The sequence below is a fragment of the Loxodonta africana genome, unplaced genomic scaffold (assembly GCF_030014295.1).
Source record: "Loxodonta africana isolate mLoxAfr1 unplaced genomic scaffold, mLoxAfr1.hap2 scaffold_763, whole genome shotgun sequence".
NCBI lineage: Eukaryota > Metazoa > Chordata > Mammalia > Proboscidea > Elephantidae > Loxodonta > Loxodonta africana.
In genome coordinates, this window is record NW_026975499.1 from 26,740 (window position 1) to 46,121 (window position 19,382).

General features: G+C 43.9%; 1 protein-coding gene across 4 annotated transcripts; it reads right to left on the bottom strand.

The window, feature by feature from the left end:
• Nucleotides 1–749: 749 nt before the first annotated feature.
• Nucleotides 750–18,929, bottom strand: LOC100674738 (CD5 antigen-like). 4 transcript variants are annotated; one of them, XM_064279126.1, is made up of 6 exons: nt 18,672–18,929; nt 16,333–16,359; nt 12,523–12,849; nt 11,096–11,413; nt 6,501–6,569; nt 750–5,513 (listed from the first exon to the last, which is right to left on the bottom strand). In XM_064279126.1, exons 1-6 carry the CDS (start codon nt 18,697–18,699, stop codon nt 5,506–5,508), a joined length of 777 nt encoding a protein of 258 aa, XP_064135196.1. In that variant the 5' UTR covers nt 18,700–18,929; the 3' UTR covers nt 750–5,505. The 4 variants fall into 4 exon arrangements, with proteins under 4 accessions (XP_064135196.1, XP_064135194.1, XP_064135193.1 ...); XM_064279124.1 differs by having other exon boundaries at nt 6,249–6,569; nt 18,672–18,918; XM_064279123.1 differs by lacking the exon at nt 750–5,513 and having other exon boundaries at nt 5,520–6,569; nt 18,672–18,921.
• Nucleotides 18,930–19,382: the final 453 nt, after the last annotated feature.

Below are 19,382 nucleotides of genomic sequence, written 5' to 3' on the forward strand. Positions count from 1 at the left end.
TTTAATTTGAAGGGAATGAGACATAAATGTTACCTGGGTAAAACAAGTTGGTTGGACATCCATCCAACCAGGGCCACTGAAGTAATATCTTTGGATTGTACTTCTGTTATAGGTACTATTCCTTATCTTTTCAAACCAATAAACTCAGTTTTATAAATACAGTGAAAGTCAATTTATTATTAATAAATTGGGTTATCTAACCAATCTTGCCATCAAAAAAAAAAAAAGAATCTTGCCATAGACGGATGAATTATCACAATTTAAAATGAGTGAATTGGTTAGGATTTTTTTGGTTGGAAGTTCATAGGCCAACTCAAGAGAAAAGAAAAATAATTTATCATAAGAATGTAACAATTTCTCACACAACCCAAGACCAGGAATGCAGTTGGACCCCAAGAAGAGACAAGAATCAGAAACTGAAAATACTTCCTGGGTTCTCTCTGTCTTTTATCTCTGTTCCTCCCTGCACATCTGTTTCATTCTTATCCATTTATCTCTGTGGAAGGACTTCCACTTGTTTTTCCTTTAGTTTATTTTATTTTTTTGTAGGGTTAGGAGAGGATGGTACCCCTGACTTGTTCTGTGACCCTGGTCAAGCCTGGGCCTCGGTTTTCCCATCTGAGAAATGGGGGCAGCCCATGTTTTGGAGCTTACCTACATGGCTTACAAGGCAGGCCTGGGGTCCCCAGCAGGGCTGTCATGGTGGGGGCACCCTGGCTGTATCTTCTGGCTCCTCTACTCCTCAAAACCCACACATGAACTCCAGGCTCAAATTCTGCTTGTTTTTATTTTAAAAGTCCAGATTAAGTAGTGGCCACCTCTATGAGGGTCCCTTAGCTAGGTGAGGCGGAGATGGTCAGTACCAGTCTCCCACACCCCTCCCCCCACCCCTGAAGTGCTAGAATGGGAGCTTGACACGTAGAGGCCCTGGTCTCCTGAGCATGCCCTCTTATGAGTGGTCCCGCCCCACATTGTGTTCTCGTGGCAAGCTGCATGTTGGACAAGGTGTGAGGTTTGCTTTTGGCTGCCCTGTGTCCTGGGAGCCAGAGTGGTCAGGTGTAAGTGTTGCTGTGAGGCTCCCTCCACCCATGTCCTTGGTCACATGGCCACATCTGTGGAGGTCCGCACCCTGGTACACCAGAGCATGTCATGTGAGGCGTGTGAACCTCTCTGGGTCCCTGTGGCCGTGGGCCGGCTGGTTGCTTTTCCTGTGCTGGGTATGCTACGGAGGTTAAAAGCTGGGGGTGGGGAGGGTGTTGCTGTAGATATTTAATTTGGGGGGGTGGTGGGACTGGAGCTCCAAGGTGCAGGATCAGGCTGACCCCAAAGGTTGTATCCTCTCCTCCAAAGGACAGGGTGGGGAGCTTGGTTTTCTCAGGGTCCATGGGGGGCTGACACCCTCACAGGAGTTCCCTGGCAACCTGGGCCAAGATCTCTTTGATGTGGCCAATGACCTTCTCATGTCTGGCTGGGTTGTGCTACACGGCAACATGCGGCCAAGCCATATAGAAGTCCAGGTTACTAGCATGGGTGTCTCAGAATATCTACGAATTCTATACACTACACCCAACGTGTCCATGGACAAAGGAAGAGAACATGAATGTAGGTGAGCCCTTGGCAGTCTCTGTTTCTTCAGGCTAATCTCTTCAGGATCTGATATCCTATTATATCCACTCCATGTGCTGTGTAAAAAAAAAAAAAGGCCAGCCACAGATTCTGGGATAACATTAGCTCAGCTACTTGGAGAAACTAACCCTATTTTGGTCACAATTTCCAACTCCTAGGAAGGGCTGATTGATCTAGCTTGAGAAGGATGTCCACTCTTAATGCCGGTCATCTGTGGCCGGGAGGGCAAGATTATTTTGTTTAAAATCCAAGAGACTGTTTAAAATGCATGGACACAGTGGGTCCAGTATATAGAAAAAGAGAGCTTTGAAGACTAAAAAAATAAATATCAAAAATAAAATATAATTAATCTACAATAAAGGTAAAACTATGAGTGAGCCAGGTTTTTTTTTTTTTAATCTTAATGTCTATTTTAGTAACGGTGAGCTAACTGCTGTAAATAAACAACTCTGACATTTCAGTGGCTTCATATAAATAACATTTATTTCTTATTCATGTCACAGTCAGCAGAGTATGGGTGGGAGAGTCTGGCTCCATCTAATCATTCGGAGACCCAAGTTCCTTCCATTTTCTGGATCTGCCCTTCTATATATTCTTGGTGTCTTTCTCCAGTCGACCAGCAGATGGAGAGAGAAAGAGCATGGAGAAGGCGAGCTACTGTTAACTGTCTTGATGTGAAGGTATTATAAACAGCACATTCATACTCCAGTGAGAACTGGCCACATGGCTTTATCTATATATAGGAGAGCTAGGAAGTGTTTTTTTTTTTTTTTAGGAAGTGTAGACTAGTGGTGTGTCCAGGAAGAAGAATATCTGTGAGCCCTGGAAGTCTCTGTCTCTATGCTGATCTCTTCAAGCTATGATACCCTATTATACCCACCTTCATTTTGGACAGCAAGACAAGGCAGCCATATTCTTGGATCAGGGGATCCTTTTCTCTGGACAGTGCTAAGAGGCCAGCTTCATGTCCTTCAGGCTTTCAGTTTTCTGACAGCCTCTCCTTTGGTGGCACACTCTTATTGCATCTGCTAATACTGTCATTTGAAGGCCCTGGCTGGTGTAAATAGTTAATGCAGTCAGCTGCTAACGGAAAGGTTGGAGGCTCAAGGCCACCCAGAGGGAAGGCCTGGTGATCCACTTCTGAAAACTGAGGCACTGAAAACCCTAACGAGCACAGTTCTACTCTGACACACATGGAGTCACCATGAGTTGGAGTTGACTCGGCGGCAACTGGATTTGATACTATCAGTTAGGTTACTGTGAGGCCTTGCTTTCACCGGGCAAGTACCCTGTACTTTTATTTGATTGGTTTCTAGGGGTCTTACTGGATTGGAATTTTACAAAAGGAATTTTAATGGAGAAATAAGGGGAAATCAAAATTCCTCTTGTGAAGTTCTGTTGGCAAAACAAGGAAAGACTGTGAGAACAGATCAGTAGGCTGGGTCGATCCTAAAATATCTGTTAAGGCATTTTCTCCCCTTATAAGAAGCTAGATTTCTCTGCCTATTTCCAAGCTAGTTCTTAAATATTCATTGAACAAATATTTGTTGAACATCTACAGTGAGATAGTCGGTTAGGTGGTAGAAACACATTCCGGTGTCATTAGGAACCATGAGATCCCATAGACGACTTTAGCTCCCACTGCTGCCAGTCTGTCTCACTTCTTACCTGAATAATGCAGACAAAAGATGACAGGCACACCCTGAACCTAATGAATGGCCAAGTCCTTGTCACTAAATAGTATCAGTTTCATGTACTTTCTTGTAGACTCGTTTTTCAGAGGACCCCACTAGTTCTTCATTACAGCTTTACAGTGTCAGAAATTATTTCTCTCTGTTTAATGTTTTTGGATCCCCTGCAAAAACCTAGTGCTGAAGGAATGATTATTCTAAAGGCTATGGACTCTAGGACTAAGGAATGAGGACCTGGGGAAACACTGGCCTCCTAATCCCCAGCAAGTGGTAAGTCCTGCCCTCACTGGTACCCTCTTGTTTCACTGCACCTTCATTTCACTAGTGACCTTGCCTTCACAGCTGAACTGTTTTGGCCAAATTAACCAGAGTCAGGGTCCAGAGACATAAAGTTCTCGGTTAGGAGAAAAGCAAAAAAAAAAAAAAAATCATTAAGGTTAAAAAGGCATGACATCAGAGTTGGATTATTAGACATGTCAGTCCGAAGAACAGGAGATGCAGAATTGAACTTGAAATTCACAGGCTAGAGCAGGAAATAGGGAGAGAGCTCCATGCCCAGAGGAGAGAGCTATATCACACGTGGTTATATCTGCTGGCAAGTTCCCTTCTACCCAATCCTGCCTAAAAGGCCATTGCTGAGAAGCTGCCACACCTGCTTCCCTGTCAGCAGAAAAAGCATATCACAGAGGGGCAACTGTTCAGGCTGTCATATCTAATTTATTAGACAGTGTAAATGTAGACATATTATAAGTACGGAGCTTAGCCTCAGAGTTTAAGATTGTCCATTTTTACAATCAAGTCTTGATTGTCATTTTAGTATCATGATGTTTCACCTCAGATTAGCAGGTCCCAAAGCCTCAGTTCATAAAATAAAAATTACATTTTCTGATTGGCGTGAGACACAACTCTGGACATCCCAATCTCCTTCTGCCTTTTTCTTGCCCTTCTCCCAGTAGTAGCTCCATATCCAATATATTTTTCTTAGATAAAACTAATGCGTTTGTAACAGTCTTCTTGTTAAAGGCCAACCGTGTTGGCAGGTAGTATAGGGATGGACAAAAAATATATTTATCAGGGTAGTCAGAATGTCCAACATCTTTTTCCAAGTGTCATGAAAAAGGTCATGTCTTGGATTAGAGGATTCTGCCCCTGAAAAATGTTCCACACTCACCAAGGAGTAAGAGAGTAGAGAAGTATTATTAATTGTGATCACCAAAGACTTGATAAAAAGCTATAAGATGATTCTAAGATTTCCCCCAACTTCTGTGAAATTGTCTACCAACATTTCCTTTCGAATGTTCTTATTGCTCCATTCCTTTCATCTTGTTTGCAGACATAGATCTTGCCTAAGCAATGGATTGCACATCTGGTCAAAATGACAAGCCTAGGAGTCCCAGGCAGTTTGGGAAGAAGCAAAAAAGGCTAAAAAACTAATGTCAAGGGGTCAGTGGTGAGGAGAGGACAACTGGAAGCTCATCTTGCCCTACAAGAAGTTTCTATGTCTTCCCTCATAACTCTCATAATAGGCAAGGATGGGTGTGCTTGGCTCTGAGAGCAAGGCTTGAGCGCAGTGTTCAGACTCCTGCTTAGGGAAGGAGGGATGGTGGCTAAAGTTGTTGCCAGGTGAAAACCCCAGGTTTTGCTCAGCGTGACTTGTTACAGCCAATAAACGAGAGGCCGAAGTGGGAGATCAGAGAGATGTCTTTATTTTGTTGTACAAGGGAAGGAGCAATCGGGGCTGCTGCCTCCAAGACTGCTTGCAGGCAGCTTGGGGAGGTGGGCTTTTACAGAGAGCAGACAAGGAAATGCAAATTAATCATGAATATTCAGGATTGACCTTCACACAGGTGCTCCTAGCTTGGGGATGACTATACATTTTTTTCAGACAAAGGTTTGATCCCCCAGTATGGAGGAAGAGGTTGATTTTCTTCCATTAGAAGGTTAAATCTCCGCTCAGAGGCCATTTTGGTTATCTTGTCAAGGACAATTTCAGAAGAAAGGGAAGCTTATTCTGCTCAGTGTAGGAGCATAAGCCGAAGCAGGTGTCTCTTAGAAGTTTGGGCTCTGAGGCTGCCTGCCTCAAAGTCTGCAGGCCCAGCATGAAAAAAATGGAATAATCTGGGCCCATGAGACAAGTAGGGTCATTCCAGAGCTAGTGGGAGCCTGATGAAACATCAAGAAGACCAGGCTACGGCTCTGGAAAGACAAGAAGAACATACAGTAAGGGTGGCAACAGGTCATGAAAGGATTGTTTCATTCAAGCTCAAAGAGGCTAAGAAAATAGATGGCACCTTCCTAGGGCCTAAGACACACACCGATGGTGGGGCCAAGTCACAAACTAGTACAGTACCCCAGGGACTTACCCAACCAGCTCCCATGTGAGTCACAAACAATACTCACATATATTAGCACATTTTATCCTCCACGATCATAAAACTCGCTGAGGTAAATGGGGCAAGTGTCTCCCTATTTCACACACGAAAGCACCAGATTCAGAGCAATTAAGCGACTAGCTAAGATCCCATAGCTTCAAAGTAGTTGAGCAGGGCTCAAACTCCAGTCTTGTGTCACCAAACCCCTCCTTTTCAAGGCACTAAGCTGCTCCTCACATTCCTTGGTCAACTATCAGGTCTTACCTAGTTCCAGAGCCAAATAGCTCTGCACAGTCAGCTCCCATTCTGATTATAAAACTGAGCTGCTGACTGGTGGGTCTCTTGAGTCAGCCACTCAAGGGCTGCATTTGTATTTCCTGGCCCAAGTTAGGGCAAGGATTCTTCTCCCACTTCCCCAAAGAGGTCTCCAGTTCAGGGCTAGTATTCCAGGCTCTTTGAAAAGACTTTCTCAAGATTGTGTCCAAAGAGTCCCCACTTCCACTCCTACTCTGCAGCCCACACCAGGCCAGTCTTCATGGATTCCAGCTGCAGGACTTACCTGAGCAGATCACAGCCACATCTTCCTTGTGGGTGCAGTCATGATACCCCCAGAACCTGTGCCGGCACTGCTCTAGAGACAACTCATTCCCTGAGCAACGAACATCATCCAGCCAGATGGGGCCAACCCCCAGGCCAAAGTGTTTCTGGACTCCAAAGGGTAGAAGGAGGGGATGGCCACAGCCCAGTTGTTTGCATACCACCTGGTTTTCCTTTCTTCCCCAGCCATCATCACAGACAGAACCCCATATACCCTTGTGCAGCACCATCAGACGTCCAGAGCAGTGGCTCTCTCCTCCCTCCAGCTTCAGTTCAAAGGGATCTGTGGTGTCAAAGAGGAAGTCAAGGGTTGGAGAGAGGTAGAGAAAGGGAAAAAAAAAGTTCCTTTACATCCTCACTCAAACACATTGCATATGAAACTCTCCACATGTGTTTCTGTGTTTACAGTCCCTCTTCTAGGTCTCCGTCAGGTTCTAACACATGTGGCCTAGATCCCTTTCCTTAACAAATATATTTTCATTCCTCCACCTATGTTGTAAATCTAACATGTATGCATGACTTTCTAGTAGGTCTGAAAAACTAAAGAACTTAACAGCGACATGGGGTGGTTGGACTGCACCACACTGAATGCATTTTCTGGTAACTCTTCGGAAAGCCCAAGCGAGAATCAAAGCAGAGGCAGCACAGACTGACGATCCAGCCTGTCTATTCCTCTGAACCCATCTCTGCCCACGTGAAGATGTGGAATATCCACCACCACGGTTTCGGTTCTGCCAGCCTGAGTCCATGGAGCGAAAACTGACTACATAATGGGAGTCCCATCCCCATCAGCGAGTGGAGCTGAAAAATAGTTGACGGCTAAAATTTTGGTGTCCATAGTCTCTTAACGAGGATCCTGGCATACATGAGCAGTCGCCCAGAACCCAGCACCTACAGTATATACTTAGATCACTTTCCTGGGGTTTTGCTCACATTCTGGATTTATATTCCTGTCCTTGGTGACCCCCTGCCTCTCTCCTCTACAAAGGGGATAGATTCCGTTTCTCAGAACCTAGGATGCTAACCGAGGATTGTAATCAACTAGGGCAGGCATCTCTGAGGCATGACTCTGCCACTGTCCTTATAACAGGTATCAATATTGTTCAGAGACTTCTGATGCCACGGCCATACCCTCTTTTGATCTTGAGGCCAACTTGGTCAGTCACAGTTTACCTCTGTCTTCCTGAACCTGTAAGTTGGGTTGCTACCAGCCCCTTGGAAAAGGAGAGGCAGCACTAAGGCAGGATTAACTTCTCAGCTCCAGGTCCGTCCCTTCTAGCCAGTGACCAGTTGCCATCAAGTCTATTCGGACCCATGACAACCTCCTGCGTGTCAGAGCAGAACTATGTACCATGCGATTTTCAGTGACTGATTTTTCAGAAGTAGATAACCAGGCCTTTCTTCCAAGGTGCCTCTGGTTGGACTTGAACCACCAAACTTCTGGTTAGCAGCAGAGCACATTAACCATCCACACCATCCAGGGACTCCCCATCCTCCCTAATGTTGCCTAATTTCTCTCTCTCCACATGCCTAATGTTAAGATTACAGTATATTTGTCTTTACTCAAGCCAAAATAGTACTCAATACCAAGACTGAATTCTTAGAGGCCCCTCTGGTTCCTACGCCCCTGCTTCCTCTCTTTCATCTAACACTTTGGCAGTCAATTCTTCAGATATTTAAGACTTTGTGCAATAATTTTTCATTTGGGGAAAAGACCTAATCAAAATAGAAATTTAAGGTCAGCTCTTACTTAAAGAATTAATTCTGGGTGATTTCATGATTTGGTAGCATTCCAAAGAGATACTTTAAGCCACCAGAAATTTTAAAAAACTTTAAATCAGGTTTTTAAGTATGTTTTTATTGTATATTAGCTAGCCCCTATCTGTTTGGTATCACTGGAGACGGACATCATGCTTGGCTGATGAAAAAGAGGAAGACCCTTAAGGGAATGGATTGACACAGCAGCTCCAACAATGGGCTCAAACATAGCAATGATTGTGACACTAGCACAGGACTGGACAACATTTTGTTCTAGTGTACATACAGTTGCTGTGAGTCGGAACTGACTCTATGGCACCTAACAACAGCCACAATTTGTTTGGTTGAAAAACGCATATCAAAATCCCATTATAAATGAAGTAGGGAACAAAAAAAAATAATAGAAATAATAAGACTGGAAGTTGGTTCTTTGAAAGCATCAACAAAATTGACAAACAACTGGCCAAACTGACAAAAGAAAAGCAGGAGAGGAAGCAAGTAACTTGGATAAGAAATGAGATGGGTGACATTACAACCAAACTAATTGAAATAAAAAGGATCATAACAGAATACTACGAAAAACTGCACTTCAACCGATTTGAAAATCTATAGGAAATGGACACATTTCTAGAAACACACTACCTCCTTAAACAAAAAAAAAACTGAACAGATCCATAACTAAATAAGAGCTTGAAGAGTTTAAACACATGCACACACACACACAACAACAACAACAACAAAAAGCCCTGGCCCTAGTGGCTTCACTGGAGAACTCTACAAACATTCAGAGACGAGCTTATACCAATACTACTCAAACTATTTCAGAGTATAGAAAAGGAAGGAATATTCCTGAAGTCAATCTATGAACCCAGCATAACCCTGATTACCAAAGCCAGGCAAAGACACCCCAAAAAGGAAAATTACAGACCGATGTCCCTCATGAAAATAGATGCAAAAATTACCAACAGAATTCTAGCCTTCAAGCCTAGGAACTTCATCCCACAATGTGTTTGGTTATGTCTAAGAAGTTGCCTTGACTATGGCCCTTGTGTGCTGTTGTCTATATTAACATATGAGCAGCATGGAAAAGGCAGTCAAGAAATCAAAAAACGTATTGCACTGGGCAAATCTGCTGCAAAAAGCCTCTTTAAAGTGTTGAAAAGCAAAGCTGTGTCACTTTGAGGACTAAGGTGAGTCTGACCCAAGCCACGGTGTTTTCAATCACCTCCTACGCATGCGAAAGCTGAACAATGAATAACGAAGATCAAAGAAGAATTGACGCCTTTGATTTATGGTGTTGGAAAAGAATACTGAATATACCATAGACTGCCGGAAGAACGAACAAATCTGTTTTGGAAGAAGTACAGCCAGAATGCTCCTTAGAAGCAAGGATAGTGAGGCTTCATCTCACATACTTCGGACATGTTATCAGGAGGGACCAGTTCCTGGAGAAGGACATCGTGCTTGGTAAAGCAGAGGGTCATCAAAAAAGAGGGAAGACCCTCTAGGACATGGATTGACATAGTGGCTGCAACAATGGACTTAGGCATAACAATGATTGTGAAGATAGTGCAGGACCGGGCAGTGTTTCCTTCTTTTGTACACAGGGTTGCTGTGAGATGCAACCAACTCAACCAGCTCGACAACACCTAACAACATCAAATGAAAACGAATTTGCTTTGCAAACTTTCACCCAAGGCACAGTAAAAATTTTTTAATCCCTTTATATGAGCTAAACCAAAAAACAAACAAACAAACAAACAAACCCAGTGCTGTTGAGCTAATTCCGACTCATAGCGACCCTATAGGACAGAGCAGAACTGCCCCATAGAGTTTCCAAGGAGCACCTGGCAGATTCGAACTGCTGACCCTTTAGTTAGCAGCTGTAGCACTTAACCACTACACCACCTGGGTTTCCTACAGTGTATGTTTCGATCGTCAGGGTCCATCTCCCAGTGAAGTTTGTGCTCCCCCCTCAGCGAGAGGCAGAGTCTAGACCTAGGTTTTTTTACCCACTGAAGCCATTGTTATAACGGGGTCTTTTATGGAACAAAACAAATATGTTTCGGGTTTTAGATACACCATTTGGGAGCAAACTGCAGAGGAGGCGATTATCAATTCAAAAGCATGCTGAGTGGAAGAAAGAAGCCAGGCCAGCATTAAATAAATGTGCTACCGAAAATTGGGGAATCAGGCTCAGAAAACTTATACAGAATTCAATAAAATAATAGTTCGTATTTTTTTTTTAATAATATAGAGATTAATATTGTTTAATATACTAATAGAGCTGCTATAGTAACTGTCATGGATTGAATTATGTCCCCCCAAAAATGGGTGTATCAACTTGATTAGGCCAGGATTCCAGTACTGTGTGGTTGTCCTCTGTTTTGTGATTGTGATTTTATGTTAAAAAGGATTCGGGTGAGAATGTAATACCACCCTTACTCAGGTCACCTCCCCTATCCAATGTGGAGGGAGTTTCCCTGGGGTGTGGCCTGCACCACCTTTTATCTCTCAAGAGATGAAAGGAAAGGGAAGTAAGCAGAGAGTTGGGGACCTCACACCACCAAGAAAACTGCACCAGGAGCAAAGTGTGTCCTTTGGACAGGGGGTCCCTGTGCCTGAGAAGCTCCTCGACCAGAGGAAGGTTGAGGACAAGGACCTTCCTTCAGAGCTGACAGAGAGAGAAAGCCTTCCTGGAGCCGATGCCCTGAATTTGGACTGGTAACCGACTAGACTGTGAGAGAATCAATTTCTCTTTGTTAAAGCCATCCGCTTGTGGTATTTCTGTTACGGCAGCACTAGGTGACTAGGACACTGATTATGAGTTAGAATCGACTCAGTGATGACAGGTTTAGTTTTTTTGTTTGTTTACATCATTTTTATATACAAAGGCAGGTATTATTAGTCCCGTTTTAAAGACCAGAACATTAAGGATAAGCACAATTAACTTTGCTATGTGTATTTACAATTCTCTGTAAATAATGACTGAATAAAATTTCATTTAATAAATTCATGAAAAATCTTAGCCTCTGAATTTGCAGGTTTTACCTTCGCAGTGGACCCAAGTGTCTTCGTCATGGGTGCAGTTGTTCTTCCCCCAAGGCCTGGAAGGGCAATCCTGAATAGTTAGTTCTTTTCCTGAGCATGACACCTGGTTCAGCCAGATGGGACCTTGGCCCTGTGTAGCTCTTTTACAGTTTCCTCGGGTCAGTGTGGCCTTCCCACATCCCAGCTGCCGGCATACCACCTTGGCAGCCTGGAGGTTCCAGCCTGCTTTGCACACGGTGCCCCACTGGTCCTGATGCTTCACCTCCACTCGCCCTATGCAGCGTCCGGGGCCATCAGCCAGCCGCACAGTCTCTGGGACTGGAAAAAGAAAGAGGAAGTGTCTGTTCCCTGCGAGAACACAGTCTTCTTGAGAAAAGAGAATCAATGTATACATCTCTACTCTCTTGCTGTTTAGTACAATGTAGACTGGAGTGCTTAGGGCCTAATAACTGCTTACGAATGCTTTGCTGAATGAGTAGATGAATGAACCAATGAGTCAGTTCTGAGTTGAACCATTAATCATTTCTACGCATTTTTATTTTTTCAAATTCTTTTCACATTCAACTTCTCATTTGCTCCTCAAAAAAGGCAGATAGAAACACTGTGTAGATTTAAAAAAATAAAATAAAAAACCAAACACAATATAACATACAGAGAAGTGAAGTGATGTGCCCAAGGCCAAAGCCTTTTGCTATTAGTGTCAGCACTAGCACCCAAGAATCCCAGATTAGGGCTCTCAATCTTCAAGACTTCTAAAAAATAGGAAAGAAGCCTCAGCATCAGGTCACAAAGAGTCGGTGACTGTTTCCCTGGTAAAAAATTCATGGGAGGCCGAGAAAGAGAAGACATGGCTTAGCCACTTAGCCAAATCACAGTCTACTGGGGAAAAGTACACACAGAGAGGGGAGAAATTATTAAGACATAGAAAGCAAATGTATGCAGGAAAGGAAAGGAATAGAGAAAAACATGTGAGAGTGTGCTGGTTTCCCGTGAGCACCTCCTACCTACCTGACTAGCTGGTGGACAACTTGAGAGCCGAAACTATAGGTCAAGTATAAATTATACCTCGTGGGCTCATTTCGTCCCCCATAACTCCAACTCTAGATCCAGATACCTGGTACCCTATTCAGCATATGCTTCCTGACTGCAGGGGAGTCTCTGCATGTGCGTCTGTGTGTGTTCAGAAAAGAAACAGGTTCTCATACATCTTGTAACTAAGAGGAAGGCATTAGCTCAAGCAAGTAGCAGTAACAATTCTAGGTGAGGATAACGTTTATCGCTAGGTCAAGTGTGAGATGTGAAGGACAAGGGACCAATTAGCCATTGCAGCCCATGAGAAAGTCCACAGTGGGAAGTAAAGACAGACAAGTGTGGCCTTGTGGGGTATGGGCAGCTGGCAGATGGTCTGTGAGCCCTGCCATACTCACTTTCACATGAAGCTCCTGCGTAGTCTTGGTGGCTACAGCTCCCATAATCAGTATCTTCTTTCTCACATTGAGCCAGTGTATCTTCCAGCCCCTTGCAGTGGAACTCCTCGATGAAGAAGTCTTGGTTCTCTTCCGCCTGTGGCTTATATGGAAAACTACTCTGTGTTCCCTTCGCTGCTCCACAGCCCAACTCCCGGCACACCACAACTACGTTCTTCAAGTCCCAGTTGTAACCACACACAGTGCTCCACTGACCGTTCTGTTCCACATCTACTCGCCCTTCACAGCGGTGGGGGCCTCCCACCAGTTGCGCTCTGTATGAAGACTCTGCAAGGAGACGCACTATTAGCTGGGGACCCAGGAGAAGTCTAAAGGGTCCTCAGGGGGTGTGGTCAGTCAGCTTGGGACTGCTTCACCATTCACAGGCAGCATGGAAAGTCAGAGGAGGGGAAGGAGAAAACAGAAGGGAAGGGGAGAGAGAGGACCTGCAGGGCCCCATCTCTGAGCTCTGATTCTGCTACACCCTTAATTGTACCCTACCAAGAAATTCCACCTACAGACTCCTAGATATGACTGTAGGATTTTGTTTGCAGATTAAAGGAAGGATATTGATTAAAGATAAAGCAGAATTCTCAGAATCTCTGGTGGTCAGAACCAGAAGGGCCTATAGAGATTATAAAGCCCAATCCCACTATTTCACAGATAAGGGAGACAATCCCCAGAGAAGTGAAGATCCTACGGTCATACTGTAAATTAGCAGAAGCCCCAGGCCAGCATCCAAGTCTAGCGAAGGTTCCTATGTGATCTTTCTTGTTCATGACTCTGTCTCTCCCCACGGACGTCAGACGGAGGAGGGACTGAGAGATCGACGTATAGTTTGGGGACCTAAACTGAACAAAGGAGTCCTGGTGGCACAGTGGTTAAAGGGCTCAGCTGTGAACTGAAAGGTCCAATGGTTCAATCCCACTGACCACTTTGTGGGAGAAAGCTGTGGCATACTGTTGCCATGAAGATCACAGCTTTGGAAAACCTGTGGGGCAGTTCTACACTGTATGAGTCAGAATCAACTCGATGGCAATGGATTTTTTTTTTTTTTTTTAAGCTGAACAGCCTCTCTATCCCATTAGCAGTGACACACATCATCCTTGTTACTTCCTGTGACATTTTCCCATGCCCAAGCATCCAGGTCAGAAGAAATACAGAGAACACCAGACAAAGGAATCATTAGAGCCTCAGAGTCTCAGAGCCCCAATTTCTAGTCTAAGAGGTCACTGAGGATGGGTTTGGGGTAGGAGAGAGGCTCTATAGAACCTATACATGAGTTTTGAGGAATCCATGACTTGGTTCTGCTTCTCAAGTAGACTATGGGGGGCAAAAGACTAACAGAAACCTCTCCCTTCTCCTGAAGCATAGAAGTAGAATAGGAAACAAACAGCCCATCAGGCAACACTTGTTGAGTGTATACTATGTTCAAGGTATTATTTTATGAACTTTGAGAACAGCGATGAATAAGACAGGTAATATTGCTGCCCTCAAGGAGCTTATATTTAGTCACTAGGCTGAAGTAATCCCTCCAAGTCTCCTGTAGCTCCAGAGTGAAAAAGGTAAAGAGAGGAATTTGTCACGCTCCACAGAGTGGGGAAGTTAGCCAGTGGGACATTTAGCTGAGAGAGGTCTGGTTCACCTGGAGGGATCACATTTGGGCTGGTGGTCTGCGACCTATAGAGATATGAGTGGCTTAACAGATGTCAACATAGACCACACGGGATGACCCAGCTGCCTGCAGGGATGGAATATGACTTCTGAGGACCATATTTCCTGCTGCCTGCCTTGTCTCAATGCTGTGTAAACTCCCCAGAAAACTTAGAATTAACCCAGAAGAAGTGGTTGAATAAGAAAACACTGATCTGGCTGATATTAAACTGCACTGGAAAGCTTATGTTTAGTTTGTTCATTTGTTTTTTGTTTCTTCTTATTCCTTTTTTTTTTTTTTTTGGTAATATGCAGAATATATAGAATGAATACTTGAAATTAAATTAGTAATAGAAAAACTAAGAAAGTTACCATTTTTGCATCCGGGTTTAAGGCTGATACATTTGGGTACAAATATAATTCTTAAGGAGTCACCCAGAAATAACTTTTGAGTCAGTATAGTTCATCATAACTAAGACTAGAGTTTGCATTGACCTTGTTATTTACTCCAGGAAAGATTAGCTAGTAAGATCACAGTCAGGTTATTATATTTGATTTTGGGTGATAAAATGCTAGTTTTAAAATAAACTCCCTTTTAATGAGTTTTAATTTTCTGTGGAATGAAATACTAGAAGAGCCCATGGGAAAGAAGAAATATGTATTTTAAAAAAAAAGAAATAGTAAATATAAAAGAAATTCAGCTTGCGGGGAGAAAGAATGGCTGAGTAAGATTTTAAAGCTACAAAAGAGTAGAAAGAATCATCAGGGCAGTTGTGTCCTAGGCGGTGCCGTTAGCAGCCTTTAGCATCAGAAGGCTTTAGAGAGGGAGCCAGGGTCAGAAGAAAAACATCCTAGAGTACGGGGAGGTTTGTCAAGAGAGCCATTGTTTCCCAATACCAGCACCAAGGAACAGTCCTGGAGGCCAAAGTAAAAAGATCAAGTCATCTGAGAGTTGGACTGAGGACCCAACAACTGAGCTCATTAAGAAATCAAACTGCATCCAGCAGGATGCAGAAGCTTCCACACCCATAGCAGAGTCTGTGGCTTCCTCTCTCTAGTAAACTCTCTACTCGAGAGAAAGGATAGACTGCAGGGACTATGTAAAAAAAAACTGATATTCTACAAACAACCCCCTTGAGTTTGTACCATCATAACCTCCCTCTTCCATAGACTTATGCTCTTTGTGCAGCCCAACCTCTGCTTGGTTGTGCAGGTTGTGCGTTGCCCAAAGGCTCCTTGCAGAGGTGACCAATGGAGGCTGACATCCAGCCTGAACTCTGCTGGTCCAGCCATGTACTGCGCAGAGGCAGATGGATTCACAGTTCAAATAAAGGTAACATTAAGGCTGGCAGGGGGACCTGGATGTGCTGGTTCCAAGTGGAGCAAAAGGAAGTTCATTTCCCAGAGATAGCCACCAGATGGTAAGGTACCTCTGTGTGTGTGTGTGTGTGTGTGTGTGTGTGTGTGTGTGTTGTGTGTTGTGTGTGCCATAGAGTAGATTCTGACTCATAGAGATCCTACAGGACACAGTAGAACTGCTCCTACTTGGCCTGAAATAAAGCCATATGATACTTAGATGTTGGCCAAGCATCTTGGGCCATGGAGGCCAAGTGGAGAGGAGTCCCCTTGCAGGATAAAACAAAAGCAATCAAGTCAATTCCAGCTCATAGTGACCCCAGAGTAGAACTGCTCCCTAGAGTTTTCTTGGCCGTAATCTTCACAGAAGCAGTTCACCAAGCCTTTTTTGCACATAGACGAGTAGACGAGTGCAAATCGTTTGCACCAGCCAGAGACTTCTCATTGCAGGATGAACCACCCTAATTCCTTATAAGTTCTGGAGGTAGAAATCTATCCAGACAAGACTGAGAGGGGGTGGGAATGCAGAAAGGCAGATGGGTTGACACAGTGGCTGCAACAATAGGCTCAAGCATAACAACGATTATGAAGACGGCACAGGGCCGAGTGGGGTTCCATTCTGTCGTACACAGGGTCACTATGAGTCATAACTGACTCGGTGGTACCTAACAACAACAATTTCCCTGTGGTCCGGTTAGTTTCAAAATTTCCACTTTCCTGAGCTTGAAGGCCTACCTCTCAGGAATCCCCCAAAAATCTTACCTATGAGGCCAGGTCCAGTGCAAATGGCTAGGGAAAAAAGAAGGCAGTGAGTGAGGTCATATAGTCAATTTCCAAGGCTTTGCTGACTACAACTCTCTGGAAGGCCCTTGCCAAAACTTGCGCGATAGTTGGGGCGGTACATATACAACCTCCAAAGTCAGGCTTGTTGGCACCTTCTCCTGGGATGGCCAGCTTCAAAGGACACATGGACATTGGCAAGGAATTACAGAGACCAATTCTACCACAGCTAACTGACCCCATCCTGCTCCCCGGACATGTGATGGGAACTCTGTGCCAGACATGCCTAGATTTGGATTTCTATTCCAGTCAACTATGTTGATTGGTTAATACAGCCTGTAGTTACAGTGTGGTAAAGCCACCTCTGGGTCAACAAAAATGAGTTGCTGGAGGCCACTGGAAAGATGCACTGGTGGGGGGAGGTAAAGACACAGTGGGGGCCGTGCAAGGAGTAGGGAAAAGTGGTGGGATTGGCCTGTGTGCACTGGCACTGCATTTAGTCCAGGGTCAGCAAATTTCTCCTTCAAAAGGCCAGATAGTAAATACTTTAGGCTTTGTGGACCATATGATCTCTGTTGCAACTACTCAACTCTGCCTTTGTAGTTTAAAAACAGCCATGGGCAATAAGTAAACAGATGGACATGGCTGTGTTCCAATAAAATTTTATTTCATGTAACTTTCACGTGTCACAAAATATTATTCTTCTTTTGAATTTTTAAAACCATTTTAAAATGGGCTAGTTTACAGACCCCAGATTTAGGCCAGTAGGTTAGAAAGCAGCCCTCTACTCAGTTCCAAATCTCTAGATTTATGCATCTGCACTCGTTCAATATATTGGAGTTTCTTCCTGGAGGATCTGCTGGGTTGGACCCTTTCATTCCTAAGGCTCTCTCCTAACACTGTACAGTCCTGAGCCCTGTGACCTCCAATAGTCCTTGAGGGCTAGGTATTTTCAAGTGCAGAACTCCTCCCTTATCTTAAAGGATTCTTCTGAAGGAACTCATACCTTTGACCTTCCACTCTAGAGTTTTTCAGGCAAATCCAAGTATCTCAGTGGCTTGTCCTGGGATACTTTCTTTTCTTGGTTTCCAAGGAATTCCTCAATAGCCCCAGGCCCTTACTCTTCAGGACATGCCCACACTCAGACTCCGTGAGTTCTGGTTTGCAACTGCCTAAAACCCAAAGTTATACTTATGTGAACCATTTGTATAACACTCTACATGCCTAACAATGAACACAAAACATTTTTCCATACAAAGGAAATTGAATGTGCCAAGTTTGATACCAAAAACCAAAAAACCAAACCCGTTGCCATTGAGTCAATTTCAACTCATAGCAACGTGAGCTGGAAATTGATATAGCTACTACATGACTTGAAAGCTCTCCTCTGTAGGGAGGGGGATAATGCGGGTGACACAGACCAATAATGCTTCATGAAGGAGCTGGGTCTGAGGTAAGCCTGGGAGATTCAGCAGTACATTTATGATGGGCAGAGCTGGCTCTTAGGTGCTGTGGGCTATATAGATGTTTCAGGAAGTGTATACTTGCCCAGTTGTGTGTGTGAGAGAGAGAAAGAGAGAAAGAGGGAAACCAGGACTTCAACAAGGCAATGAAAATGGATGAGATTGATTAGAAAATTTATCTAGCAAGCATTGCATTGTTAGATGTCCTAAATTAGTTATCTCATGCAAACATTCTTAACAAACCTGTGAGAAAGATAACATTATCTTCATTTCATAAATGAGAAATCAAGATATCACAGATGTATGGTAACTGACATATTGAATGACAGATAAGAAATTAAAGAGCCAAGATTGAAACTCAGGTCTCTTTAGTTCCCAAATCCCCATTTACTTTAGATTACCCTGGGTGTTAAGAAGCTGGGAGAAATTAGGGAAGTGTGATAGAGAAAATTTTTGAGAGGAAACCAAGTAATATGATTAAAAAAAAAAAAAAAAAAGGAGTATGTCTTGTGGCTCATCTTCCTTCCCTTGCTCTACCTGTTTTCTCATAAATAGTACTTTTCGGGAAATTTATGTAAAAAGGGAAATGGAAAGAAAAAAAAAATGACCATAAATAGGTCATTGCAAATATAAGGGGAATAGATTTTAAAAATCTGGCCATCAAAGTAGATTATAAATTGGGTGTGGATTAAGTGGCTTCCTTTGGGTTTAGAAGAGTTGCTAGGTATAAAGAAAGGAGGCAGGGAGAAGCTGACCTTGGAAGAATGGAATCTGTGCAGGCTTGGCAAGTGGAAGATTGTCCTGATCAAAATCCGAGAAAACTCTGGAGTCTAAGCCAACAGGAGCAGAGATACTCACCAAGGATCAAGGAAAGTAGCAGAGCCATGACCTGGGCAGCTGAAGATATTGAACTGAAATTTAAGGCTGGAAGGAAACCCCAGAGTAGCAATATTCAGCTTCAGCTGCAAGTGTGTCTGGAGGGTGAGGGCAGCAGCTCCTGTATGTGACAGAAGTGCTCTCAGATGACCATGAACCAATGGATTTAGAAGGCAGAACTGATAGGCTGGACTTGCTGAAATCGGCATGTTTCCAGAGGAAGGGAGGTGGCCGGAAACGGCAAAAAGATGTTCACAAAAACAAAACAAAAAAACCAGTCTGTCATAACTTAGCTCTGCTATAATCCCAGTCCTATCCATATCTGCATTAGTTCCTTCACTATGTAAACAGGGGAGATAGTTCCTACAAGGAAACTCAGATGCTAGGAACAGGGCCATTTCGTAGAAGGCCAGGCAACGCTTTGTCTCCAAGTATGGTTTGTGGGGGCAGTAGGCCAATTTTGATTCCTTCTCTTCACAGTAAGCGCCCAGAGAATACGGAAGCCAGAGGCCATAGAAAGAATGCAGAGTTGCCCATGGAGGCAGTCATAATGGGCCACGATCCAGAACCAAGATGTCAAGTTCTATGAAGAGGGCTGGATTTGCTTATTGTCTGTGTCTTTCCAGGTGTATTAGGCCCACCTTTGGAAACTGAGTGGAAACAGCTCCCCGTAGTGATGGACATTATGATTTC